General features: G+C 46.9%; 1 protein-coding gene across 2 annotated transcripts in view; it reads left to right on the forward strand.

Moving 5' to 3' along the window:
* Window positions 1–27,677, forward strand: part of DROSHA (drosha ribonuclease III) — a 108,050-nt gene that overhangs the window by 3,786 nt on the left and 76,587 nt on the right. For both annotated transcript variants that reach the window (XM_077353447.1, XM_077353445.1), the window contains exons 3-13: window positions 1,758–1,850; window positions 3,726–3,954; window positions 6,390–6,531; window positions 9,310–9,461; window positions 11,100–11,180; window positions 12,918–13,004; window positions 13,108–13,194; window positions 15,316–15,387; window positions 20,617–20,698; window positions 26,436–26,510; window positions 27,420–27,589. In XM_077353447.1, coding sequence (XP_077209562.1) covers window positions 1,758–1,850; window positions 3,726–3,954; window positions 6,390–6,531; window positions 9,310–9,461; window positions 11,100–11,180; window positions 12,918–13,004; window positions 13,108–13,194; window positions 15,316–15,387; window positions 20,617–20,698; window positions 26,436–26,510; window positions 27,420–27,589 — 1,270 coding nt within the window. The remainder of the gene's footprint in view (window positions 1–1,757; window positions 1,851–3,725; window positions 3,955–6,389; window positions 6,532–9,309; window positions 9,462–11,099; window positions 11,181–12,917; window positions 13,005–13,107; window positions 13,195–15,315; window positions 15,388–20,616; window positions 20,699–26,435; window positions 26,511–27,419; window positions 27,590–27,677) is intronic.

The raw sequence follows: 27,677 nt of genomic DNA on the forward strand, positions 1-27,677 counted from the left end.
ATCCTATAGTATTTCCTTATATTAGTGTTTTAATAATATCAGTAGGCCATCGACTCAAAGGTATCAAAGGTGAATTCTGGGTGAGAACGGTGTAAATTGTTTTCTTTTGCAAAGCCTTGTGGGGCAGAGTGATGGAAAATGACAACCCCAGCCACACCACCAGGAAAAAGAGCGTGCTGCACAGTTGCACCTGTGCTTGCCAGAAGGTTTTACATTTTTGGCTGTTTATAGATGATCCCTCATATAGTCCAATGTTCAGAGAAGGTCTTGAGTACTTTACAAAGGCCTAATGGGGAGTGAGAAAGGAGCAAGGTCTCCTCTGCATCTCGCATAACTGTATTTTTCGATATGCCAGAGTAGGGCCATGCAACTAGTGCGGAGCTAAAAAAATAGCTAGATCATTTATCTATAAATCAAACAGAAAAGAGGACAGTAGACAATCTTGCCTAACCCCCTTATTTTTTGGGTATTCCTTGTGTTAGCTGTCCTAAAATTCCCATTCAGACTTGGGCCAAGGAATTAGAATATAATTGTTGGATTAACTATAATAGCTTTTCGTCTGTGGATTTTTCCGTAATTTTTTCCATAGTTGCTCTCTTGTGATTGAAATCAAAAGCTTGTTTTAAATCACCGTTTTACCATACCGTATTTTTTCACTAGCGATTGTAAAACCAAGCTATGGTCTTCAGGAGATTGGCCTTTCCAAAAGCCAGCTGGTTCAATTCCCAAAAAATGTTAAATGATTAGACCCAAGATTGACAGGAATGAACCCTAGAATATCCCTCTATGGGTAACAGGTTTATAGGTCAATTGGTTGGTGGATCTGAAAAAGCTACCTTTCTTATATATTGGAACAAGAATCAGGCATAATTTCTGAGCTGTTTATTCCGGAGAAGATGTTGAGCAAGAGTCCATCACTTAGAATTGGCCTTAAAAGCTCAGCTGTGCGTAAATCTGTACCTTACAAAGTTTTAATCCCCCAGTTAATGATATTTCCCTAGTAGGAACTGGAGGCCACTTTGGGTCGAGTTAACAATGGTGGGTTAAAAAAATTGACAAAAATGTTGTTCTCGTGTGGAAGGAGCAATGGGGGACATAAATGTCCCTCCCAAGTGGACAGTACTTTTTATTTGCCATAATGGGAACATCAGCAGAAAATCTGCTATCATTTGAGGACTTCCTAAAGATGCTCGACTTCGGAACATGCAGGAACATCTTGGGGTAGGGGTGGTGGGTGGAAGGCAGGAACTGGGGGGCTTCTATGAAGAAGATCAAGAACAATGGCTCTGCCACCTGTAGCCTCCTTTATCATTTTCCCAAAAATATTTGAGTTGACTGGTTGTGATGTTTCCTGCAGCAGTTTCTAGGCCATCATTGTATTCTCTCTTTTTTCTTCTAGTTTATCAGTGTTTTAAGGTCCTTTTATAGTCCCAATATTTCATTTGAGGTTGCATTGCTGGAATCTTCTGTACAGTTGTCTTTCAAGCCTTCTGAGGCAGGGCCCTTAGCTTGGCATGATGTTACTCAAAGACGTAAAATGGCACCAAGATGTGGCAGGAAAAATTGACTAGCAGCACATTAAACCCCGGCAAGAGACCAATTAAACAAGAAAACACAGTAAAATGTTATGATCTTTTAGCTCCAGTATCCTTAGAGTGGTAACATAACATATTTAGATATCCCCATGCTGTTTAGTGTCCGAACTTATCAGAATTGAGAACCAGGATTTTAATATTTCTTAATTTAAACTCTTAAAGGGACCGACAGAGGGACAGGCACCGTCACCGGGACAGCCGACGATCGCCTTCCGCGGAGAGATCTTATAGAAAAGATCACAAGAGGACGGGAAGGTAAAGAGGGTTGTTTTGCCCTCAGTGTTGCTGTTGGGCAGCTGTTGGTTATTTGGTTTGGGTAGGAGGACGCACACTTTCTCTGATCTGTTTTTTTTGTTGCGTAATAGCTCTTGACCTGAAAAGCAGTAATAAATAGAAGGTATACTCTGGCTAATTCACTGAGTTATTGTAGTCCAGGGGTAGGCAGCCTTGGCTCATGTGCCCGCCAGAGCAGGCCAGACTGTTGGCTTTGACACCCAAGGCCAAACCCGCTGTCCAAGCAAGGCTAATTCTGAAGGCAGTCATGTGCTAGGAAAGAAATACAATATAAGACAGATAGGGAGAATAAGGACATCTGCATTGAGAAATCCTCTTTCCTAAGTGCTGTGGCCAGAATCCATCTCTTCCCCGCCCATTCCTAGGGTTATTTGATGCATAAATACCCCCTAGAACTTCTGTTCTCCAGTCTCCCTTGTACCATTTTAGTTTGGCTTTTCTGAGCTCCTCTAAAATGTAATGTCTAATTGGGGGCAGAGGTATTGCCTTTGCTTGCGTTCGATGTAGACTGTAGAATTTTGCCTTCGACTCTCCTGGATTCTAGGGTAGACATCTATTCCTCATAATATATTTCTGGTAAGGGCTCAAAGGAGGAGTGTGTCTCATGGCTTAAGTAGCACTTGACACACATTCAGTGTGGCTGTCCTGCCCCTGAGTGCCTCCTCCACCAACTGGCCAGCCAATCACCTTCCGCCCCCCACCCCTGCCCACCCCCTCCTCCTTCCACTTCCCTCTGAGGCTCAGAGGCTGCAGATCCCTGCTGCATGAGAGCTGCCCCTGCCTGTGAGTTGCCTAACAGCTGCCTGCAGCCTTTCCAGGTCCCGGGGGGAGTGGGAGGCTGTCCACAGAGTTCTTCTACCTCCCACCCCCCAATCTAGTGTCCGTTGTATTCCTGAATGCAAAGGGTTTAGCCCCTACTCTTTTAAATATATTACTGAAACCCTGAGAGGCAGCTATCCTTAAGTTCACGTTTCTCTATGACTGCTGTCTTGCCTTGCATGTGTGAATTGGCCTTCATTGCAAATCAGGCTCCTCCCCAAACAGGGTATTTCTCAGTTCAAACAGAGTGGCTTTTCAAGTGCTAGATATCCAGCAATGAGTGTAGCAATAGTACGTTTGCATAATATTACGATGTTCTGAAGGGAGAGCTAAAAAATGTCCATAGGGCAAGAGATGCAGGCTTCCTATGCATCATGTTATGGTTAAATACAGCAATCCCAAACCTTTTTGAGCCTGCGGGAACATTTGGGATACTGACTCAGTACAGTGAGCACAGCCACAAAATGGCTGCCATAAGAGTTGGAGCCAGCCACGAAATGTTTGTAATTTCTAAAAACAGCTTGCCTAAATGCATTTAGTGTCTCCCTGAGTAGTTTTCCATAAAGGGTTTCTGGTTGATTGTTTTTTCAAGTCTGCGGGCGCATTTGAAATTTCGACAAGGCATGTCGGGGGCGACAACAAAATGGGTGCCGCAGGAGGTGGAGCTGGCCACCAAATAATCGCCTCAGCTTAATTCCAGCTCCCCCCTCCCCCGGTGTAGATCCCGGTGCTGTTGGGACAGCTGCCACCAAAACAATGTTTCTAAAAACCTGCACAGCCAATCACAAGTCATGCTGGACAAAAGCCCCCCCTCGCCCCATCCATTCGCTAAAGCTACTTGGTGGGAGGAGGAAAAGGTGATGGGCGGGTGCCATACCATGGCCTTCCTGGGCACCGTGTTGGAAGGAACGGGGTGTCTGTACCAGTGGACTGAGTACTCTGTAGACCCAAGTGCGTTGGAGTTGGGATTGGTCCTGTCACTGACGGTCGCTCTTCATTCCCTTTATTCCCCTTCAGCCGGTCCCCCAGCCAAGATCGAAAGAGACCTCGCTGGGAAGAAGATCGGGACCGGTGGTCTGAAAACACCAACCGAGAGAAGAACTACACCTCCATCAAGGACAAGGAGCCAGAGGAGGCCACCGCTGACAAGACCCAAGAAGAAGATGATGAAGACCTCTTGAAGCCCGTGTGGGTTCGCTGCACACATTCGGAAAGCTACTATTCGAACGACCCGATGGATCAAGTGGTAGGCGCTTAAATGGCTGCGACAAACATCCCCTGCTTTATTTTTGGAAACCGCCTTGGGGTTTTAGGCGGAGGGGTAAAATGTCCCGTAGAATGGTCGCTCCTGGAATTTGTTACTTCAGAAAGCAAGGTGGTAACTGGCGTGATTAAAATCAGCCAAGCTTGAGGGGAAAATATCAGTCAGCTCAGAAAAGGGCGAGATTAAGTCACTGTTTTGTTCATATTTCTAATTCATATCTGTTCCACATAATAGATTTCTCCTCCTTGGAGGAGGAGCGTGTCTCATGGCTTAAGTGCCACTCAGCACTTAACACCCACTCAGGGCAGCTGTCCCGCCCCTGAGTGCCTCCTCCTCCAACCGGCTTGCTTGTCTGTCCAGCAGCCAGCCAATCACCTTCTCTCCCCCACCCCTGACCACCCCCTCCTCCTTCCACTTCCCTCTGAGGCTCAGAGGCTGCAGATCCCTGCTGCAGGAGAGCTGCCCCTGCTGGTGAGTTCCCTGCTGGGGGCCTCCAGCCTTTCCAGATCCTGGGGGGAGGGAAAGGCCATCTGCAGAGTTCTTCCACCCCCCATCCCCAATTAATCGATTGTTTTAAAAATATATCTGCAAAAACTTATGCTACCCAGGAGCATAATGCCAGTCCTCTAGTCATGCAAGGTTTGGTATTATAAAATGTGTATCCGTGAGATAGCAGCACCTGGCAGGTTGCAGATTTCTATTAGACTTTGGATGCAGACCTGAAGGCGCTTTCCTGGAAGTAAGCCCTGTTGAACAGCATAGGGCTTAGTACCCCTGCTTAGGAGGGCTCCCTTTGGGTACATGTAAGTTCATTTAAGTAAGTTCATTTATTGGACATTTCCAGAGCACCAGTGTGGTGGGGTGGTTAAGAGTGGTGACCTCTAATCTGGAGAACCAGGGTCAACTCCCCACTCCTCCTCCACATGCAGCCAGCTCGGTGACCTTGGGTGGGCCATGGTTCTCTCATACTTGAATTGGTTGATGCTTATCAGGTTATGGATATTAGGTGGAAGTGATTTAATCCACGTTTTCGACCATTCATTCCCTAGATGGCAATTCTGTGGCTGCTGGATTTGTTCCGATCTTATTGCTGGGGGCTGGGACTTTCATTGGGATAAGCCCAGCGATATCACTGCGAATGGGCAGCTCTCTGTTTTCAGCGATCTCTCTATATTCCGGGAGCAGAGCATCTTGCTTTCATAGATGTGGGGGAACAAAGTGGGTCAATGCAGGTAGCTAATCGGTCAGCGTGATATTGCTACTGTGCCATATTTGTAATGCCTGGTGCCAAAAAATGCCCACTTCTGTTAAACAGAACAGGCATTACTTCAATACGCGTGATCCCACATAAGGGCTCGAGCGCAGAGGAGCCGAGGGTGCGGGCCCCGCCGTGCGCGTTTGTGCAGCGTTCAGAAGTTTTAAACCTAATCATGTCTTAGATTTATGGTACGATGGGCTCGGCTTCTGAGACTTATTCTGAAAATGGTTTAAATTAACAACAACCACAAAAGCAAGTGGTAAGGCTTAAAATTAAAAATTAGCATGCAGCAAAGCTCTCTGTTTGCAGAGGGAAGCGCACAGATGCCAAGAGAGCATAGCTCATCAGGTCTGCTTCACGCCTCATGCTGATACCCATATGGAAAGCTCTTCTGTACATAGCCGGCAACCCTGTGTACTGATCGCTGTATGTGATGATTGATCACAGATGGGTCTTGCTGGGCTTGGGGACAGCAGCGTAGCATCCTTGCGCCCCGTGGGTTAGATCTGTGGGATTATGCCAAGCATGAAGATCTCTACTGGCTAATTTGTTCACAGGAATGCTTTCTGTTTGGCAGGGGAACAATCCCATATGCAGAAAAATGCGGTCATCAGTAGGGTCTTTCTTATAATGAAGAGAATGTTATCATTTCTTTGCTCCCTCTTGGGTTGGAACAAGAAGGGTTGGCAGACACATTTATCCAAAGGTTGGATAAATGGTGGAAATTAACCTTCCCGAAGGCATCAGTGTCACCTGTGGTTCGTTACGGATTGTCAAACCGTGGTTGGCCATCACCCTTTGTGGTTGGGTTAACAGCCTTCTGCTTGGGGGAGAAGAAGAGAGCAAGAGTCCAGCAGCACCTGAAAGATGAACCAAATTGGCAGCAGGGCCAGAACTTTGGTGAGTCAGTCATGGCTCACTTCTTCAGAGCCATGGGCCATGGCTCATGGGGGCTTCTCCTCCCTGCGATTTTGGTTAATCTTTCAAGTGCTGCTGGACTCTTCCTGTTTTCCACTGCTACAGACAAACTAGACCAGCTGGCCATCTTGACGTGTCTTCTTGGGGTGTCCGTGTGGAGTCTTCTCACCATCTGAGACTTGGCATTGACATTTAGGAATTCCCCCTTAACCTCCTGTTTTCTGTCCTCTGCACTTCCAAGGGAGACTCCACTGTGGTTGGGACGAGCCGGCTGAGAGACCTGTATGAGAAGTTTGAAGATGAGCTCGGGAAGCGTCAGGCCAAGGCCAAAGCCGCCCGGCCACCCTGGGAGCCGCCAAAGACCAAACTGGACGAAGATGTGGGTAGGTACCATGCTGTTCCAGGCTCCAGATCCCAAAACAGATTCTCATCCCTTCATAGGCGGGTCAAGGAAGCAGAAGCTCCAGAGACCGCATCTGCCCTGTGATTTATCTCATGTACACTACCGCGCCAGCCCTTTTTCTTCTGTGCTACTGTGCACTCAAGATGCAGTGGAGAGCTGCCCGTGGGGCTCAAAGGACTGGCCCTGCCTGTCAGATCCCTGTGGACTTTCTCAATGAACACCCTTGGCATTAGCAGCAAAAAGCAGTTTATTGAGGTGGCCATATGAAGCATGGGCAGAGAGTCTAGCTCCCAGGTTGAGCATGGTGTACGTAATTTGGTAGAAGGGAAGGTTTTGTGACCATATCCAGAAATCAGAGTCACAAATGAGGGGTAAGATTTGCAGTGTCCAGGAGTAAAGTGATGCATTGTTTCCACAGCCAGTCTCCCCTCCGGATGGGCATGAACCAGCTGACGAGCTAAAGTTCATCACAAATTTTGACTTGTTCGTGGTTCGCGAAGTAATGTTCACGAACTTCCGGGAATTTATTTGATCACGTTTGTGACAGTTCATAAAGAGCAGATGAAAGGGATTTAAACCCCTGCTTTCTGCTCTTCGTGAAGAAAAACCTCAGCTGTTTGGTTTAATTGGCCCCCTCCTTTCTCCTTTCCCTGCCAAAGCAGGAGCAGAAAGCAGGGGTTTAAACTTTAAATAGCTCACAAACTGGGTCGGTTGGCAAATCAGTCTCCTGGCTTGAGGATCAGTTCATGGTTTAACCACAAACTGTGCCTGTACTTAGTCTCCCTTCCTCTCTGCCCTTTATAGCAGAGACATTTGTCTTGCAACTTGATTGTGGCATGCAAGTCCGTGCACACCCACCCTCACTGTCTGGATCCAGGTGCTGCTAGGCTGCTGATTGCACACACTGCCATCTTTTCAAACATCTCCCATTAAACCTGTCTTCATCTATACTCCCAACAGTTCTACGGGGAGGGATGGTGGGATGCCCCCTGATACTGAACTGTGGGGCTATACAGCTGAGATACAGGCATCAGGCTATGAATTGTTGATTGGCAGCACAGAAGTAGCTTATTTTAGCAGGCTGCCCTTAATTGGCCTTTTTCACATACCCGTTCCTCTTCTGAACAGACCTCTCCAGGGTGGTTAACCATGATTGCAGGTGATGTAGCTGTGTTGACTCTGGAGTATCCTGCAGTCTAGGAGCCAGGAGACACGTTGCCTTAAAGAGGGGGAATATTAGGAAGTGGACCGAAAACAACTCAGCCGGCATCATAATGCCTCTGTATAAGTTTATGGTGCAGCCTCATCTGGAATATTGTGTACCATTCTGGTCACCACCCCTCAGAAAAGATCGCGTTGGAAAATGGCCCCTAAATTCATTAAGAGGATGGAACAGCTTCTCTATGAAGAAAAGTAAACGAGTTTAGGGCTTTCCGGATTGGAGAAACAGCTGTGAGAGACTCTGATTTCTAAATAAGTGAACTCATGGAATTAAAGTTTCTTTATTTAAGAAAATGCAAGCGTCTACTTTGAAGGCATAGTCAGGACTGATTAACAAAGCATACGGTGAGCAATATAGGGGCTCTTCCCATCCCCTGGGAAATTGAACCAAGCACCGTTCAAAGAAGTCAAAACATAGAGTTAACCAGTTGGCCATCAAGGAACATGAAGGTCTGGGAACTACAGGGCATTAGGGAAAAGGAGGGGAGAAATGTGGAAGGAGAGTAAGGAAGCATAAAACATAGTGGCAGGGAATTGATCTTGGGGTGTCACACAAAAGCATCTGTGTCACATCGGGGCCAAAAGGCCAGGCTAACAAGCAACAGAATAAAACAGAATGAAATCATGGCAGAAATACCTGGGGATTCTGACAACAGTGACTGAAGGGTGACATGATAGAGATTTACAAAAATATGCATGGGGTAGAGAAGGCTGGGAAAGAAGTACTTTTCTCCCTTTTTCACAATACAAGAACTCATGGGCTTTTGGGGAAATTAATGAGCAGTCGGCTGAGGACAGATCAAAGGAAGTACTCCTTCACCCAAAGAGTAAGGCACCTGTGGAATTCTGGGCCACAGGATGTGGCAGCTACTGGCACAAGGAGCTTCAAGAAGGGCTTGGATAAACATCGAGACCCATTAGCTACAAGCCACAGATGGAACATTATGCTTAGTGATGCTCTGCATTCTTGGTGCTTTGGAGGCAACGGTGGGCGCTTGGAGTTCTGGCCCCACTGGTGGACCAGCTGATGGCACGCGGGTTTTAGCCACTGTGAGACGCAGAGGGTTGGACTGAAAAGGCTATTGGTATGGCTTCTCTTATGTTCTTGAAAGCCAGTGTGATGTAGTGGCTAAGACCAGCGGCTTACAATTTGGAGAATGGGGTTTGATTCCCCAGTCCTCCATACGCTGCCAGCTGGGTGATCTTGGGCTAGTCACAGTTCTCTTAAGGCTGTTCTCGCAGAGCCAGTTCTGTTAGAGCTCTCTCAGCCCCACCAACCTCACAGGGTGTCTTTAGCTGGGAGAGGAAGGGAAAGGTGTTTTCAAGCAGCTTTGGGACTCCTTCAAGAAGTGAAAAACGAAGTATAAAAACCAGCTCTTCTTCTTGCTATGTTCTTAAGGGCCAGATGGACAAGGAGGTCCTGTCTCACTTCCGCTGGTGGGAGGCGATGGTGGGCCCAGTGTTTGTACAGCTCTGTGTTCGAATGCTGAGTGCTTAGGTTCCTAAAGTGACACTTCGTTGCCTTCTTCACCCCTAGGGACCTCCAGCGATTCCGATTGTGACTCAGACGACGACAGTTGTTCCAGCAGTTCCGATTCCGAGGTTTTCGACGTCATTGCCGAAATTAAACGCAAGAAGGCCCACCCGGATCGCCTGCACGAGGAGCTTTGGTACAACGACCCGGGACAGGTATTGCCTGCAGAAAAGGAGACAAACCGTTTGCACTTGGCCTGCCTAAATTCCCATCCCAACCAAGGCAGCTTCCAGCCTACGGGGTGCCTGCTCGATACTTGACCACCTTTGCATTCTGCCACTGGCTGGCAGGCAGGCAGTGAAGACAGTGGCTCCTTAGCTTGTGGCCATAGTTGGCTGACGTAGTTCAGCCTTTCTCAGCTTTCTACCTTGAGATGCCCCTGAAACATTCTTCAGCTACTGAGAAACCCCAGAAGTGGCATAATCATGCAGAAACAGAGCTGTGGACACACCCACCTGGGGCCCCTCCCCTTCCCACCTCATCCAGGCCATTTTGGGAGGGGGGAGGGGGAGTTCTCATGACTATATATGGTCATATCACCTGATAAATGTTTAACAAATTTAAAATATATATATATATTAAAAATTTACTCTCACCTATCTGGGGAAACCCTTCCAGGGCTGTCCAGAAACCCTGGGGCGTCATGAAACCTTGGTTGAGAACGCCTGCTCTGAGTTCAGAATTCTGGTCTGTGATGAGAGTAAGTGACTGGAGAAGCTAGCTTTCCAAGTGATTTTAGGAAGTGGGTGAGGCCAGTGAGACTTCTGATTGAGAGCCAGCTTGAGGCAGGGGTTAAGAGTAGCGTTGTGCGTGGCGGGGTCTGAATCAGCGCACATTCCCCTTCCACCTGCAGCAGAGGGCTGGCTGCGGCGGCCTGGAACGGCCAATTCAGACCCTGCCGTGCACAACCCTAGTTAGAGCGGCGGCCTCTAATCTGGAGAACCAGGTTTGATTCCCCCATTCTTCTCCCACCTGCAGCTAGCAGGGTGACCTTGGGTCAGTCACAGTCCTCGCGGAGCTCTCTCAGCCTCATCTACCTGTTGTGGGGAGAGGAAGGGAAGGTTGATTGTTAAGCCACTATGAGACTCCTTCAGGTAGTAAAACTCAAGGGTACAAACACCCAGCTCTTCTGCTTTTTTGTCTTCTTCTAATTAATATTGGAGATTTAATTGACTGCAAAGATGGGTTTTTTTTTAAAACATTCCTTTGGCAGCAGCCACCACCACAGCACAAAGATCTGCACTGTGTTACTGAGGTGAAGCTGCAGCAATTATTTTGTGGCTGGCTGGCTTTGCCTTCTGTGGCAGCCATTTTACGGCCGCCATTTTACAGCCGCCATTTTGTTCCCGTCCCCACCATGCTGTATCAGAATTCCAAACGTTCCTCAGGCTCAAGAAAGTTTGGGAACTCCTGCGTTAAACACTGCTTCAATGCGATACCTGAATGCAGCCTACACGTGTGTCTAAACCGTGGTTTGCAAACTGTAGATACGTGATTGATAATAGAGCAAATATCAAGAACTCAGAACGAGCGGAATTCCTTAGATCCCTTGCTTTTCTGCTGGCCGACAGTTCTTGCTTTTGAATGCCCACCTGTGTCAAAAACTCCTCGAATCTCAAGGGGAGAATTCAGGAAGAACTATTCTGCCCTTCCACAGAGGTAAAGAACTATTCTGCCATTCCATAGAGCCTTTGAACATGCAGTGGTCTTTCTGAAGCAGAAGGTAACGGAGAGTAGAATAATTTCAGCTGTTTGGCTGCATGTTCTACCATTGTGTGTTTCCCTCTCGCTAGATGAACGACGGTCCTCTCTGTAAGTGCAGTGCTAAAGCCAGACGGACTGGAATAAGACACGGCATCTATCCGGGGGAAGAGGTAACTAGCTATGAATGTCCCAAGTGCCAGAGAATCAGCATTGTTCGCAAGGAAGCCTGCCAGCTACAACTCAGAGACTCGGATATCTTGGGGAAGTCAGAAATGTAGGCAAGCCAAAACAGAAGAGGGCAACAAAGTCGGGTGCCCAATAGTGGTGTGAGAACAAAGCCATTCTTAAAGAGACAGATGAAGCCAAAATATTTGCGTTTAGTACAGAGTGCCCTACGACTATACATTCAAAACATTGGGACATTCCGCCCTTGATGAGTATTTGAACTAAAAAGAACTGGAACTGTATAACCTAATAACATTTCCATATTTCTACCTTAGAAATCTTGCAAGCATAACACAGGGCCAATAATTTAATATAACTAAATCAGCCTTTTTCAACCTTTGACTTTGGAGGATCCCCTGAAATATTTTTCAGGGTTCAAGGGGCCCCAGAACTGGGCCAGAAGTGCTGTCAAGTCCACTAAGGCAGGATATAGGGGAAAGGCCAGAAGGCCCCAGGGGAGCTCTTAGAAGATTCCAGGGCTCCACTGAGCCCTGGTTGAGAATCTCTAATCTAGGCTGATAACCTTGAACCATGTCAAAACACGACCAAACTCATTTTGGCCTCCAAGGCCTCAATGGTCAATTTTTTGTATACATGTGTACACTGTAACATGTATAACTATAATGCTACCATGCCAAGGCAGGTTGATGATAAACCATTCCTGCTATCCTGTGGTACAAAAGAATTAGGTTGTGTGAGGGCTCTCTTAAACTTTGAAGCACACACACACAAGGGAAGCCGGCTCAATATCGCATTTATGCTTCCTCTATATATTTGTGAAACAGCCTAGGGGGTGGAACATGTCTGGCTTTCCGAGTTGGAATAGGGCCAATCAATGCTGGCTGCACCCTGATTGGCCCTGCCCCTACAGCTCCCACCCTCCCTCCCTGGATGCTAGCCACGTTCCTCTCAGATGCGCCACAGAGAGAGAGAGACACAGAGCCCTGCCAGACCGAACATGAGCCCTCATTTCCTCCTATCGCTCCTGCTGCGAGGGAGGCAGAGAGAGACACAGAGAGAGCTGCCCCAAGCTGCTGACAGAGACACAGAGAGAGCCGCCCCTGCTGCCACGTAGGGAGAGAGAGAGAGAGAGAGAGAGAGAGAGAGAGAGAGCTGCCCCAAACTGCACACCAGCCCTAATTACTTGCTATGCCTTCTGCTGGGAGGCACGAGAGAGACAGAGAGATCTGCACCTCCCGGTGTCCCCTGGGCCCTAGCGCCTATTGCATTTCTGCTTGCAATGGGCTTTCTTGCTAGTATAAATATAACATGGCGAAATAATAACACAACAAGATGGTGAATAATAAAATACCAACCTCCTGTTCAGCAAGGGTCAAATAACTATCTCTCCCTGGGATCGGGGAACCCAATTGACCTCAGCTTAGAGGTCCTCAGCCTAGACATGGTGTCACCAGAGGATTCTGCCATTCCGTTTGCTACGTGGGTAGGGCAGGCCCTAAATTTTAACCCCCTCCCCTTGCATGCTTAGGTCGTTCCGTGTATTGCCCCGTGACATTATATGTAAACCGCCCTGAACCATATGCGAGGGCGGTATCAAAATCTCAGAAATAAATAAACGAATACCAGTTTTATAGGATGCTCATTAGACAGCTGTTCTCTGTGCCTCGAGGCCTTAGCCCTGGCTAACTCTTCTGTTCCTTTTTCTTGCTCTTTTCGTAAAGCCCATTAAACCCTGTCGGCCGATGACCAACAACGCCGGAAGGTTGTACCACTACCGCATCACGGTGTCGCCTCCCACAAACTTCTTAGTAAGTACCTAACAGCACAGCAAGAGCCGGAAGACGCCTCTATGCTTCCCTTTGGCTCCTAATGGGAGAGCGCTCCAACTTGGAATTCCTCTTGTTTCCTCAGACGGACAGGCCCACCGTCGTAGAGTACGATGACCACGAGTACATCTTTGAGGGATTCTCCATGTTTGCCCATGCTCCCCTCACCAATGTAAGCGAGCTTTCTGTTTTGAATCTGTGTGGGATTGTCTGTCAGGTACCCAGGTCCTCCTCAGCTTCAGATCTTGATGGTTGTTTTTTCAGGCTACAGAGCAGAAATTTCTGGTACCTGAACCCATTTGTCTGATTCTGTGGTGGACATCCCTTTTAGAGCATGTCCCTTGGTGTAATGGATAAGAGTAGTAGCCTCTGATCTGGAGAACTGGGTTTGATTCCCACTCCTCGTCCACTTGCAGGCTGACCTTGGGCCAGTTACAGTTTTCTCAGAGTTCTCTCAGCCCCATCTACCTCACATTGTGTCTGTCATGGGGAGAGGAAGGGAAGGCGATTGTAAACTACTTTGAGACACATGAAGTCTGCTGCGTGACCTTGGGTTGGTCACAGTTTTATTAGATCTATTCTCACAGAGCAGTTCTCTCAGGGCTCTCTCAGCCCCACCTACCTCACAGGGTATCTGTTGTGGGGAGCGGAAGGAAAAGGTGCTTGTAAGCCATTTGGAACTCCTTTGGGTAGTAAAAACAGGGTACAAAAAGATAGCTTTTCTTCTTTTGGGAGGAAAGCAAGCAAGCTGCCCTGTTACCTCGGCTGTCAGGCTTTTCTCCACTAGAAAAAGGAGAGACTCTATTAATAGAATTGTTCTCTTGACAATTTTTAAACAGAAGGATCTGAAGCACTGCAATCTCTTTGTAGATTTGTATTATAAAAGCATTTATTTCTGTAAAACTTAAGTGGTGAGTTTTAAAGACCAAACATGGATAAAAGTCCAGCGGACTCCGTGGCATCATTTCTGTCTCTCTAGCTCCTGGCCTCTCTTCTTTTAACTGAAAAGTTCCTGAATACTCAGCCTCTCAGAGCAGGCTGCTGGGATGTTTAGAGTCCAAAGGCACCTTGAAGACCAAAACAGTTTAAGTCTGGATTAGGGATGTGTGCCTGGCCTCCGACGTGCCGCCTCAGGCTTCGGTGATCGCCGAGGCAGCCGTGCCGAGGTGCCCATCCGTAGTCTGGATACAAACAGTCGTGTGCATGCACACTTCATCAGATATCGGAAGACACCTGAAGAAGTGAGCATGTGCACAAAAGCTGCTACCCGGGTTTAAAACCACCAGACCCTGGCCACACAGCCCAGAAAAACCTCCAACAGTCAGTTGATTCCGGCCGCGAAAGCCTTTGACAATGCATTGGTACATGGTGATTCCTGGACCATAAGCAAAATCACACTACAAGATGTTATGGCTCCATCCCATATAATGCAAATCTAAGCCTCTTTCATCTCCTTGGCATTACTAGGAAGAAAAGCCCTGTTACCTACAGCAAGTGGGGAGGATGTCACAGGGCACGATTAAAAGAGATAAGAAGAATAGCTACAGGCACATTCTACCCCTTTAGATGCCCCCGTGCCATTAATAGAACAATTACATGAGGTCTTATGTGCCTAAACAGAGGTTCCTGTTCCCATTAGGGTCCTTCTGGGCCACCTCCAGGGGATGGAGGGTTCGGGGTTGCTAGCTGCACGTTGGGAGATTTGAGGAAGGAATCTGGGGAGACTGGGACCTACGTGGAGTACAATGGCTGCCATCTACCCTCTAAAGCAGGGGTAGTCAAACTGCGGCCCTCCAGATGTCCATGGACTACAATTCCCAGGAGCCCCTGCCAGCGAATGCTGGCAGGGGCTCCTGGGAATTGTAGTCCATGGACATCTGGAGGGCCGCAGTTTGACTACCCCTGCTCCAAAGCATTAATTTTCTCCTTCAGAATTGATCTCTGTGGTTCAGGAATGAGCTGTAATTCCGGGCCAAACCCCGGCTCCCACCTGGAGGCTGGCATCCCTAATTTTGGCTGAAATGCTCTTTTGAGCAGGAAGCAACTCTTGATATGGTTGTGCCTTCAAATGCCAGTAGAGGGCAATGTTTGCTAAATGCTTTCTGTCCATTTTGTGTATAACTGACGTGTGCCACTAGCTGATAGTCACAAGGGTTGTTTTTTTAAAAACGTAATTCAATTTAAATCTCTTTGATCGTGTATCAGAATGCAGCAGAGAGTACCGTGAAGGTGCCAAGAGCACCTCCCTTAAAACTGAACCCCGTGTCCCTTTGCTTTCCCCCACATTCTCCAGATTCCTCTGTGTAAAGTCATCCGATTTAACATCGATTATACAATTCATTTCATTGAGGAGATGATGCCCGAGGTAAGTGGTGGGGCAGATTATTCCAGACATCTGTTTGCTTGGTGAGGCGTCCAGAATAATTTTAGATTGTCGCCTGTGCATAAGTCTGCCCATCTTGTGTGGCTGGGTGAGCATCTGTGATTAAAACGTGTCCTGTCCTGGAATGCCAATAGGAAAAAAAAAAGCCTTTGTAAGAGCTGGCCAAGCATTTTAGCTCCTTGCTAATTCCCACTTCTGTTGCTTGCTAATTCTGCAGTACTTGCTGAGCCAAGACTAGAAATTGGGAGACCCAGGTTTGTGTTGGCAGAGTTTGAATATGTTAAAAGCGTGACACACCAAACTGCTTAAAGAACAAAATAGTTTTTATTTATGAAGAGTATCTACTTTGTATAGGAAGAGGAGAGGAGAGAGACCTAACTGACTATTAACTGTTGTCTGCAGTCACTCTGCTGTTCAGCTGCTGTACTGGGGGCAAGCAGGGAGGAAGTGTGCTCAGGAAGCAGGCTGTCTCTGGTGAGCCAATCAGGACACTGGAGGAGATAATTAAAAAATCATCAGACGATCCCTATCCTATCTTTGCTAAATGTACGTCTGCCCTCTGCAGCAGTAGTCCCCAACCTTTTTATCATCGGGGACCACTCAACGCCGGGGACCACTCAACGCCTTTTACTGAGGCCCGATGGGGGGGGGTAGTTTACTCCTCTACTTTCAACCACTGCCCTAACGCTCTCTGATTGCTATGGTAATGTTTAAACATCCCTTCAAAATAAGATACAGACACGCCACAACAATGAACATAAGGACAATGACAAATCAATGGGAACCCTGAGCTTGTTTCTCTGCAACGAGATAGTCCCATCTGGGAGTGATGGGAGACAATGACACCCGAAGTGTGTTGTAAAGGGCTGGGGGGGGGGATGAAGTAAGGGGCCGGGGGGGGAGGCATCCTTTGGGGCCCACCTCCAATTAGTCGACGGACCACATGTGGTCCGCAGCCCACAGGTTGGGGATCGCTACTCTGCAGGACAGCCATTATATTCTGCTCAGTTGTGCAGATCTTGCATATTCTAATAGTTCAAAGGCTCACTGCTATGGAAGGTTGCTAGATGAATTTGGGCGGACCACTTTCTCGCTACTGAGCATACCTTGCAAGGTTGTTGGAGGGATGAAGATGGGAATGAAGAAACACGGGTGCTACGCAGTTTTCCTTGGAGGGACAGTGGGAGAAAATACACCACAAAGCTCAGGGGTCACCAACCTTTTTTGAAAATGACCACTGCTGCTTACTAGGGAGGGGAGAGCCAGGGAGATCAGGGATCCTCGCGTAGAATTTGCACTGGATCCAGAGCAGTATTCGTTTTGTTTAATGGGCTTCAGCATCACTCAGCTGTTGCACAGAGGTCAGTTCCTCCAAAGTAGTCTCCCAGCCTCCTCTGCCCCAGTTCTTAACTAATAGGCCTCTGACCCACGGCTTTCCCATGCTTGTGTTTGATATCTAAGTGTCTGTAGGGAACAAAATGGCTGACAGGAGGATGTTGCTTCCCCCTCCAGAAAAGCACAGAGACTGGCTTGGTTCTGCAGCCAGGTTCTCTTTGTATTCCTCACTACTCCGTTCCCCATGTCCACTGCCCTGTACAAAGGGCTGAGGTGGGAAGGAGAGGCAAGATTTCTCTTGGCTGGACTGGAGCAGGACCGGAGGCTCCTGCTGGACCGCTCAAGTGGGCTGCTGGGTGTTGTTCTTGTCATAGAATCATAGGATCACAGAGTTGGAAGGGACCTCCTGGGTCATCTAGTCCAACCCCCTGCACTATGCAGGATACTCACAACCCACTTGCTCATCCACCGTAACCAGCCACCCCCTTGACCCTTCACAGAATCAGCCTCTCCGTCAGATGGCTATCCAGCCTCTGTTTAAAAATTTCCAGAGATGGAGAACCCACCACCTCCCGAGGAAGCCTGTTCCACTGAGAATCTGCTCTAACTGTCAGGAACTTCTTCCGGATGTTTAGACGGAATTTCTTTTGAATCAATTTCATCCCATTGGTTCTGGTCCATCCCTCGGGGGCAAAAGAGAGCAACTCTGCTCCATCCTCTACATCAGGGGTAGTCCACCTGTGGTCTTCCAGATGTTCATGGACTACAATTCCCAGCAAACGTTGGCAGGGGCTCATGGGAATTGTAGTCCATGAACATCTGGAGGACCACAGGTGGACTACTCCTGCTCTACATGGAAGCCTTTTAAATACTTGAAGATGGTTATCAGATCCCCTCTCAGTCGTCTCCTCTCCAGGCTAAACAGACCAAGCTCCCCCATCCTTTCTTCATATATCTTGGTCTCCAAACCCCTCACCATCTTTGTTGTTCTCCTCTGGACATGCTCCAGTTTGTCAGAAAAGCCCTTTTAAGCGCAAATTAATAGTCCAGCCTCTTGTCCTACCCAGCAGCCAACCAGATGGCTTTGGAAGGCCCACAAACAGAGCAGAAGGCCTCCCTCCATTCACTGCTTCTCAGAGCATTGGTGGTTCCATGGGGGCGTTGGAGAAGAGCCATCGATGGTTCTGGTCTCCATAAATCTGTTGTGTCTCCTTTTAAAGCCCGCTGAACTATGGGCCATGACAATGAATTCCACAAGTTAACTTCTCCCTGAAAAAGAACAGTTTTTGAGTCCAGGGGCACCTTTTAAGACCAGCCAAGTTTTATTCAAGGGATGAAGGACGTGCACACGAAAGCTCAACCCTTGAATAACGCTTAGTTGGTCTTAAAGGTGCCCCTGAATTCAAAATCTGTTCTGCTGCTTCAGACCAACACGGCTACCCACTTGAACCTCCCTGAAGAAGTAAGGGTCACCAGAGGACTGGGTGCTAGTGGGAGGGTTTGTAGCCACTATTTCTCCCCACCATACTGTTCATTTCCATCTCACTTCCTTCCCCACTTCCTCCCAGATTCCTAGTTGTGTTTCTTGGGCAAATAGGAGAATATGTGGTGGCTGGGGAAAAGTCAAACCCCCCCCCCCCCCCATTTGTTGCCTCATCCCCATTTAGAGCATTAAGCACAATCCTTCAGTGGGGAATCTTGTATTTGCTATGAAATATCCAGTCCCGGCCCCTTGGGAGAATTCCTGCCAATTAGAAGAAACGATCATTGCCTTGTTCTTCTTTCCTGAAGTAGTTTCATAAAATCACCCGCTTTCTCCCTCGCACTTGGGCTTTCCTACAGCCGCCATTTTGTGGTTGGCGCCACCTTCTGTGGCAGCCATTTTGTGGTTGGCGCCACCTTCTGTGGCAGCCATTTTGTGGCTGCCCCCACTGTCAGGAATCCAAAAGTCTCCACAGGCTCAAAACAGACGGGGATTGCTGGCCTAGGGGGCCAATGGTCTCATATAGTATGAGATTTTTCCTTCTATATCCAGTGCCCTGGCACCAACCGCCTCCTTTCTCAATGGACTCTGGCCTGCAGCCCCTTAAGCATTTTTACTGTGTATCAGCATCCGTGTGTCTCCTTAGAAAGTGACTGTGTATAAAAGGAGAAGTCTTACAGGCACAGACGTCTGTAATCACTGATAGGCAGCTTGGTGTAGTGGTTCATAGCTGGGTTTGATTCCGCACTCCTCCACACGCAGCCAGCTGGGCGCCCTTGGGCTAGTCACAGTCCTCTTAGAGCTGTTCTCACAGAGCAGTTCTCTTAGAGCTCTCTCAGCCTCACCTACCTCACAGGGTGTCAGTTGCGTGGAGAAGAAGGGAAAGGCACTTTTGTAAGCCACTTTGGAACCCCTTTAAGGTAGTGAAAAGTTGGTATAAAAACCAACTCTTCTTCTTCTTACACTGTTTTGTATTTTAGTCCTAACGCATCTGGTTGGAGAATCTGCAGTTTAATTGGAATAATTTCATTCCAGACCAGTGCATAGATTCTTTAATGATTTTTTCCCCCCTCCTTGTTCTAAAGGAGAATAATCCCCAATTTGTGATTTACTGATTCCTGTCTGGGGGGAGTGCCTTGTTAAAGCCCCCAGGGCAATTTATCAGCTTTTAGCTGGGACAAGCCAGACTCGGAGAATTATGAGAGAGGGCCTCTTTTGCCACACATATCATTCCTCCGGCTTATTCTGGTGAAAGGCTTTCTGGCATACTATAACTTACAGCGCACTCCTGCGCTCATAATTTTTACCTCCAGTCTGGCTTTCGGTGTGTCGTGAGGCTATGTCTTCGTGATGCGCATGAAGCTGCCTCAGACTTGAGTCGAGCGGTTGGCCTATCAAGGCTCGCCTTCCCCACTGTGGCATAAAGAGGGCGTGGAGGTCTTTCATATTACCTGTTAGTTGATATCTTTCTTTGAGGAATGAACCTGGAGTGCGAAGGAGCTACAGCCCCCCCCCCCCCGGATGTGCTGAATTGCTGTGAGCTTTGGATGTGGTTTTGCTTTAGAGTGGGCCTGAGGGGCACCCTTACTGCTGCGGCTATCTCTGCTCAGGGAACAGTGCCCTAGTACAGGGGCTCATGGGAATTGTAGTCCATGGACATCTGGAGGGCCGCAGTTTGACTAACCCTGCCCTAGTAGCTCATGTCTTCGTCACTGGTTTGAGCATTTGCATGTTCACGAGGCGCTCACAGGGAAGAGCAAAACATTCTTGAGCCCCAGTTCATAGTCATAGAGTAAGAAAGGACCTCCAGGGTCATCATATCCAACCCCTTGCAAAATGCAGGAAATTCACAACTACCTGCCCACCCACAGTGACCCCAACTCCATGCCTAGATGATGCCCTCTGCCCCACCCGAATCCCCAACCTGGAAGAAACTCGCTTTCTGATCCCAACGTGGCAATCAGCATTTCCCTGGCCATGCAAGAAAGGGTCGCAAGAGTCAAGCATGGACACACAATCCCTTCTTCACCCACTCACAATCTGTCTAAGTTAACAGAATCAGCATTTCTGGCCGATGGCTATCTAGCCTCTGCTTAAAAACTTCCAAACCCCCACCCGAGGAAGCTTGTTCCTCTGAGGAACCGCTCTAACTGTCGGGAACTTCTTCCGAATGTTTAGCTAAATTTTCTTTTGAATTGATTTCAATCCATTGGTTCTGGTCCAACTCCTGGTTCCCAGCTTCCCTTGACAGGCATGAGAACTAGAAACGTGTTCTCTTTTAGAACTGGAAGTGGCTACTGTCCTAGGAATGAACATTGTTAAGCTCTTGGGATGTTGCTTATTTGTGGGTAGTGTGGTCAGTGACATTACATTGGCTTTCTTTTGTTTTCCAGAATTTTTGCGTTAGAGGGCTGGAATTGTTCTCTTCTTATCTGTTCAAAGATATTCTAGAACTATACGACTGGAATCTTATAGGTAACTGTCTAATTGAATGTCTGTTTATGTTATTAGTTTATTATTACATTACCCATATTTTATTTCTGGTTGTTATAAAAAAGCAAAATTTATAACCAAGAATAAATGATGCAAAAATATACAAAATAATGACCCTACTAAAGAGTTTTGTGTATTCCCACTTTTTATCACCCAAAGGAGTCTCAGAGCAGTTCACGATCAAATACCCCACAGCAGATTAACAATAAAATTCCCTCCCGCTCTCCAAAACAGGCACCCTGTCAGGTAGGTGGGGCTGAGAGAGCTCTGACAGAACTGCTTTGTGAGAACAGCTCTAGCAGGACTGTGATTGGCCCAAGGTCACCCAGCTGGCTGCATGTGGAGGAGTGGGAAATCAAACCCGGTTCTCCAGTTTAGAGGCTGCCGATTGTAACCACTACACCAAGCTGATGCTCAAGATAATATAACATGGCTCTATCTGCTGCACATAGTTCCCATTCTTTAATGCCAGCCATCTAATCAGTTGTTAGGCCTCTAAACCTTTTGGTACGCATTTTTCAACTGTTGGAACAGTAGCCTCTTTTCCAGTGCCTTGCAAGTACAATTCTGGTGGGCTGCAATAAGATATAGAACAGTAGAACACAGGTAATTGTGAACCTTTGATATATAATTGAACAGAAGAGCTTCAGTTGTTAAAGAAAGATCAAATCCAAGGCAGGATCAAGGCAGGATTGCCAATACTTTTTAGCTCGAAAACCAGGCTCACCACATCCGCTTTGGCAAGTGCCGATAGACGTTTTCAAATTTGTATGGAGAGAGATCCCATTGATATAAAATGTCCAAGAAGTTTTCTTTAAATTGTGAGGGCACCATAGACCTAAACCCATACCCTAATATGCACCTCCACATTTAGCAAGAAATAATTTCCCCAGATCTTTTCCCCATTTACTTATCTATATTATTTTTTTAATTTTCAGAAATAAGGAAAACATACACAAATAGAAAGAAGTTATAGATAAATACATTTCAGATTATATCACAGACAAGATATTCCTCCCCAGAGGGTTCCCCAAGTAAAGTTAACTTCTAATGATCCTCCTTGTATATTATTATTATTATTATTATTATTATTATTATTATTATTATTATTATTATTATTACATATATAATATTTTTGAAAGAAAGTGGCACTAAAGAGGGTATCAAATAGATATTTGGGTAAGAGTTTTTTTCCAACTGTTGTTCTAACTCTAGAGTGTTGCGCTGATGCTAGACACAGTGGAAAGTTGGCCTTTATATTCTGTCCTTCCCCAAAAAGCTTTTTGTGGCTCCTATTGTAAGAAAGTGAGATTCTTGTCTTGAAATGTGTGTGAAAGAACCAACTCCTTTATAGGCCTTGGATAAGTAGCTTAAGCTATGAGGGGGAAAGTGACAGAATTTGGTGTGGGGAGAGGCTTGTAGCAAACATGGGGTGCCTGTCTTAAGCATTGACACTCTGCATGGAAAAGGTAAGCGATTAGCGGACATGCCGCAGAGAAGCTGTACTTCGCTGTGCATGCCCCTCATATTTGGAGATGTACATATCTCTTTCCCATTTATTTTGGCAAAGGATGTAGGAGAATGTAGGAGACACAACACACACAACTAGGGATGGCTGCTTCTGCGTCCGAAGCGGCCATTTCCGCCTGAATCAGCCAGTGCTGCGGCAGTTGTGGCTGGCTGCTGGACAGACTGGTGAACCGATTGGAGGAGGAGCCACACAGGGGCGGGACAGCCGCCGTGAGTGGGTGTTAAGTTCTGACTGGCACTTAAGCCATGAGACACGCTCCTCCTCCAAGGCCTTACCAGAAATATATTATGTGGAACAGATGATGATTATTTTGCTTCAGAACCACCTGCCACATCCCTTTGTCTGTTGGCTTTGAAGGGCGGGGGGGAGACTTCAGTCAGTGTGATCATAGCCCATAAGGGGTGCGCAATGAGTCGGTACGGTGCCAGGCAGAAGCGTTACCCACCATGGTGTTCGCAGGCAGAAATGTACAATGCAATAAACTGTAACCAGTCAATAAACTGTGTGTAACCAGTCACAGGAGGCAAACTTTCACCTGAGGTGGAAATGTTCCTTTGGATTGTGGCACAATAAAAATGTACAAAACATGTGCCCCCCTCCTCCATCTTCAGACTCTGACAAAAACAAGGATTTTTTTCCCCCTTCAGATAAATGTAGTGCTGAGGTCTATAGTTTTTCTCCTGGAGTTTGATTTGTCTCTGAAGGCTTCGTTTAAGCAAACGTTTCCTTTGTGAGGCTGATGAATTTGAGGATTCTGTTGTGTGCGCTTCCCTTTGTGTTGTTGACAAATGTGTTCCCTCACACCAAGTTTTGAATTAATTACAATGGGGTTTTGCTTGATTTTTTCCTCCCCAGTGCGACCTGAAAGACAGATTCTAAGTGCCTTCTCTTTTTCTTCATCGTCTTTTTTTTTTTACCTAAAGATTTTAATTAAAATGGTAGCATGGGAAGGAAGGCTTTTGTGTGTGTTTTTTAAAGAGCAGACAGGGCTGTTGTGCATTTTAAAAGAAACTCTTCTGAGGAGCAACTTCACAAGGCTGATCCAAATTGCGCTCCCCAAAAAGCTGAAATCTGTGGCCTCTGACAATGGTTGAAGTTCAACCAACTAGCATTGTGGGTTTTTTGTTTTTGTGTGTATGTGTGTCCTGTTTTATTCCGCATCAGCCCTGGGGAATAAATTGAAGAGTTCTGAAAGGTACAACCCTGCAGTTCAGATTATGTCAGCTCAGGATTATGTTTTGAGAATTCTCCCATGTTTTGAAGCTCATCTCTGCAGCCATGAGGCTAGAATCTTAATCATAGTTTCTGTCTGCCTCCCCTTTCTGTCTCTCTCTCTCTCTGTCTCTCTTTCTCACACACACAGAGACACCCTTTGGCTCTTCAAAATGGGGAGCAGTTGGTATTACTAGCATCCCCATATTGAAGAGCCAGAGGCCGATATATATGCTATATGCTATATTATTCAATAGAGGTTGAATTTCACAATTTGGATATTCATGATATTTTCATTCAAAGGACAAATTTCCATTTGAAAACGGGACATATCTGGAAACGGTTCTGGTTGGATCCTATATGAGAATAAAACAAATAAGAATGAAGAACCCTTCATTTTTTCTGTAATAATTTTAGTAATATCTACAGTAGCCTTGGGATAGGTTTTTTCTTTCTCTTATAGCTTCTGAGATCTGGCAAGATCAGGCTGGCCTGGGCCACCTGACTCAGGGCAGTTCAAAAACTCCTCTTCTCCAGGCTGAACATCCCCAAGTCCCTCAGCCTTTCCTCCTAGGGCTTGGTCCCCAAGCCTTGGATCATCCTCATCACTCTCCTCTGCACCTTCTCAATTTTGTCCACGCCCTTTTTGAAGTGAGGCCTCCAAGACTGCATAGAGGACTCCAGGTGGGGTCTGATTGAAGCAGCATACTATGATAGCTTCTGATTTCAACATGATGTCTCTATTGATACAGACCAAGGCTGCATTTGCTGCCCTCCAGTAGGCCATCTTATTCATTCATTCATTCATTCATTCATTCATTCATTCATTCATATATTTATTTGATTTCTATACCGTCCTTCCATATGGCTCAGGGCGGTTTACATACAACATGGGGGGGGGGGAATACATGGAACGAGTTAATATATAACATAAACAATACAACAACAACAATGATCTAAATAACACAATTTCAGTGATCTTAACCGATATAACAGGAACGGAATATAACAGGAACAGAACTTAGCTAAGGCCCCTAGAGAGGTCAGACTGGTTCAGGCCATGGAGGGGATGTCTGAGGGGGGACCTGTGCTAGGTCTCAGGCAAATGCCTGTTGGAGAATTTCTGCAGCATTTCAGTGCAAACTATAGCATTTAAAAAAAAATTCAGTTATAGTTATTGGTCGATTAATATACCACCCCTCTCGGATTAACTGTCTCGGGGCAGTGAACGACATATTAAATAATAGAGTAACATTTAATTAACAGTAAACTAACAGTTGACTTGATTGCTCCTTACCTGGGGACTTGGGATAGACTAGGCATTTGTCTTGCCTAGCAGCTGCCTAGGTCCCTGAAGGAGGTGGCAGAAATGCATCAGAAATGGCTCTAGAGCTTCCCAGACTGATAGCTCTGGGTGAGGTCAAAGTTCATGCTGAGGATCCCATGCTGGGAGCAGCCCGGGACTTTATACTTCCTTTGGCTTCCTTGGGTCTCTCTCTGGACATGATATTTTCCATTGAGGCTTTGAGAGAAGCTTTGATTTCAAGGCTGAAGATTCACCCTGAGCCACTGTCCACGGCCTGTCCACAGCCTACTTAAAGCCAAGGTGAGCATGGCTCCAACTGTCTACATTGGGCTGTCTGTGGAAGGTCATGAATTCTCCTGGAATCCAGGACAGTCTGGAGGCCTTTAGGATTCCAGACCTGTATCCCGCCCTTGGGATGAAACCCAGCCTCCTGGTTTACCACCTGGTTGGGTGATCCAAAAAGAGCTGAGAAATGTCTAGGATAACGCTGGCAGAGAAATAACCAGGATCTGTAGATGCTGTCTAATCGTTATCCTGAGGATTCCAGTTTTATGTAGATGCAAAGATTTATTTATTTACTCATTCATTCATTCTTTTATATATCGCCCTCCCCGAAGGCTCAGGGCGGTTTACAGGGAACAAGAAAACAGTTGTTGTTGTTAGGTGCGAAGTCGTGTCCGACCCATCGTGACCCCATGGACAATGATCCTCAAGGCCTTCCTGTCCTCTACCATTCCCCAGAGTCCATTTAAGTTTGCACCTACTGCTTCAGTGACTCCATCCAGCCACCTCATTCTCTGTCGTCCCCTTCTTCTTTTGCCCTCGATTGCTCCCAGCATTAGGCTCTTCTCCAGGGAGTCCTTCCTTCTCAAAGAAAACAGTAATAACAGTAATAACATTATAACAACAGTAACTTAACATGATCATAACAATAACATTAGAAAATGGAATTGCAAGAGCCTCAGCTCAAGTCATACTGGGACCCAGTGGGTTAGGCAGATTGGTGTCAGTCGTAGTAGGAGGGGGGGGGGCTTGGAGGCCAGTTGGAAGCGATGGTTTGGGTCGACCTCAGCCAAATGCCTGGTGGAGGAGCTCCCTTCTGCAGGCCCTGTGGAACTGTTTAGGTTCTGTCAGGGCCCTGATCTCCTCCACCAGGTGGGGGCCAGAACGGAGAAAACTCTGGCCCTCGTTGAGGTCAAGCGAGCTTCCTTGGGGCCAGGGACCACCAGGAGGTTGGAAGTAGCAGAGCGCAAGGCTCTTTGAGGAGTGTAGGTGCAGAGACGGTCTCTCAGAGACTGGGATCAGACCGCATATGGCCTTAAAGGTGATAACCAACACCTTAAGCCTGATATCTTACAAACTTCTCAAAGGTCACTTTATGGGGGATAAGTATCCATTTTGGGGTTTTAATAAGTGCTGCAACTTTAATTTCATCTTTTAAGACCAATGCTTTTCTCGAGGCATAAAGATTTAATGTTCCAAAACTCACGTTTGGCATATGTGAGAAGGCGCTTGCTCTCGAAAGGTTATTGCCAGAGCAAATTTGTCAAGGTGCCACAAGACTCTTTGTGGTTTGGGTTCTGGCTGATAAACATGGCTGCCACTTTGGAATCTGGAATGGGTAAACCCCTCGTCTGTGCTTAAATCGCTGTTCATTTTCTTTATTAAAGGTCCTTCATCCGAGAACTATGATGCTTCATGCCCCCGATTTCATTTCATGCCACGTTTCGTGAGGTTTCTTCCAGGTAAGTCTTGCTTTTGGTGTGAAAGCTGGACTTTGCATTGTTTCTCTGGGAGGCACTGGGCTACGTCCGTTTGCAAGGATGGACGCTTGTGACAAAATTCCTCTCTGTATGGAAGAATTTCCTCCACATAGAAAATGGCAGAAGGATTCCTGTTGTATATGAAGAAGAAGAGTTGGTTCTTATATGCCGCTTTTCCCTACCCGAAGGAGGCTCAAAGTGGCTTACAGTCGCCTTCCCATTCCTCTCCCCACAACAGACACCCTGTGGGGTGGGTGAGGCTGAGAGAGCCCTGATATCACTGCCCGGTCAGCAGTTTTATCAGTGCCGTGGCGAGCCCAAGGTCACCCAGCTGGTTGCATGTGGGGGAGCGCAGAATCGAACCTGGCATGCCAGATTAGAAGTCCGCACTCCTAACCACTACACCAAACTGGCTAGTGCATAAGGATTGGGGATGGAGTTGCATTATTCACTTGTGCTCTGTTATGCATCTCTTTAAGCATGCAAGAGTCATGACACTTAGATTATAGCATGTTTTCTGAGAATTACACATTTTATCTCAGCAGATAACTCTCATAAAAAATGACAACAACCAGTAAATGTGGAAGGTTCAAGCTTAATGTGAAAACAGCTTTTATTCTTTGAATGGAACAGCAGGTTTTGTGAACATAGAAACGCAAGGACCAGAACTGCTCCACAAGAAGGTCCTTGGCTGTGTGAAGTTTATGTAGTCTGCACAGTTAGATGTTTTTAATGTTTTTTGTATGGATGGTTACGGAAGACTCCCTAAGAGCTTTCGCTGATTTGCTGAGGTTCTTTTTATTTAAAATACATTTCTAGTGCTTGAGCCCTTCGTGACTTCTCTTCCTTTGGAAATATCTCAGCAGCAGCATGCGTGGTTTTGTTTTTCAGACGGAGGGAAGGAGGTGCTGTCCATGCATCAGATCCTGCTGTACTTGTTGCGATGCAACAAACCCCTGGTCCCCGAAGAGGAGATTGCCAACATGCTGCAGTGGGAAGAGCTGGAGTGGCAGAAGTACGCGGAGGAATGCAAAGGGATGATCGTCACCAGCCCTGGCATGGTACTGGTATAGCCAAGGCCAGAGACGGCATTGGAGAGGGTGGGCGGTGCGGTCAGGCCCCAGGCCGCTGGTGGTTCCCCCAGTAGGG

This window comes from Paroedura picta, chromosome 9 (assembly GCF_049243985.1).
Source record: "Paroedura picta isolate Pp20150507F chromosome 9, Ppicta_v3.0, whole genome shotgun sequence".
NCBI lineage: Eukaryota > Metazoa > Chordata > Lepidosauria > Squamata > Gekkonidae > Paroedura > Paroedura picta.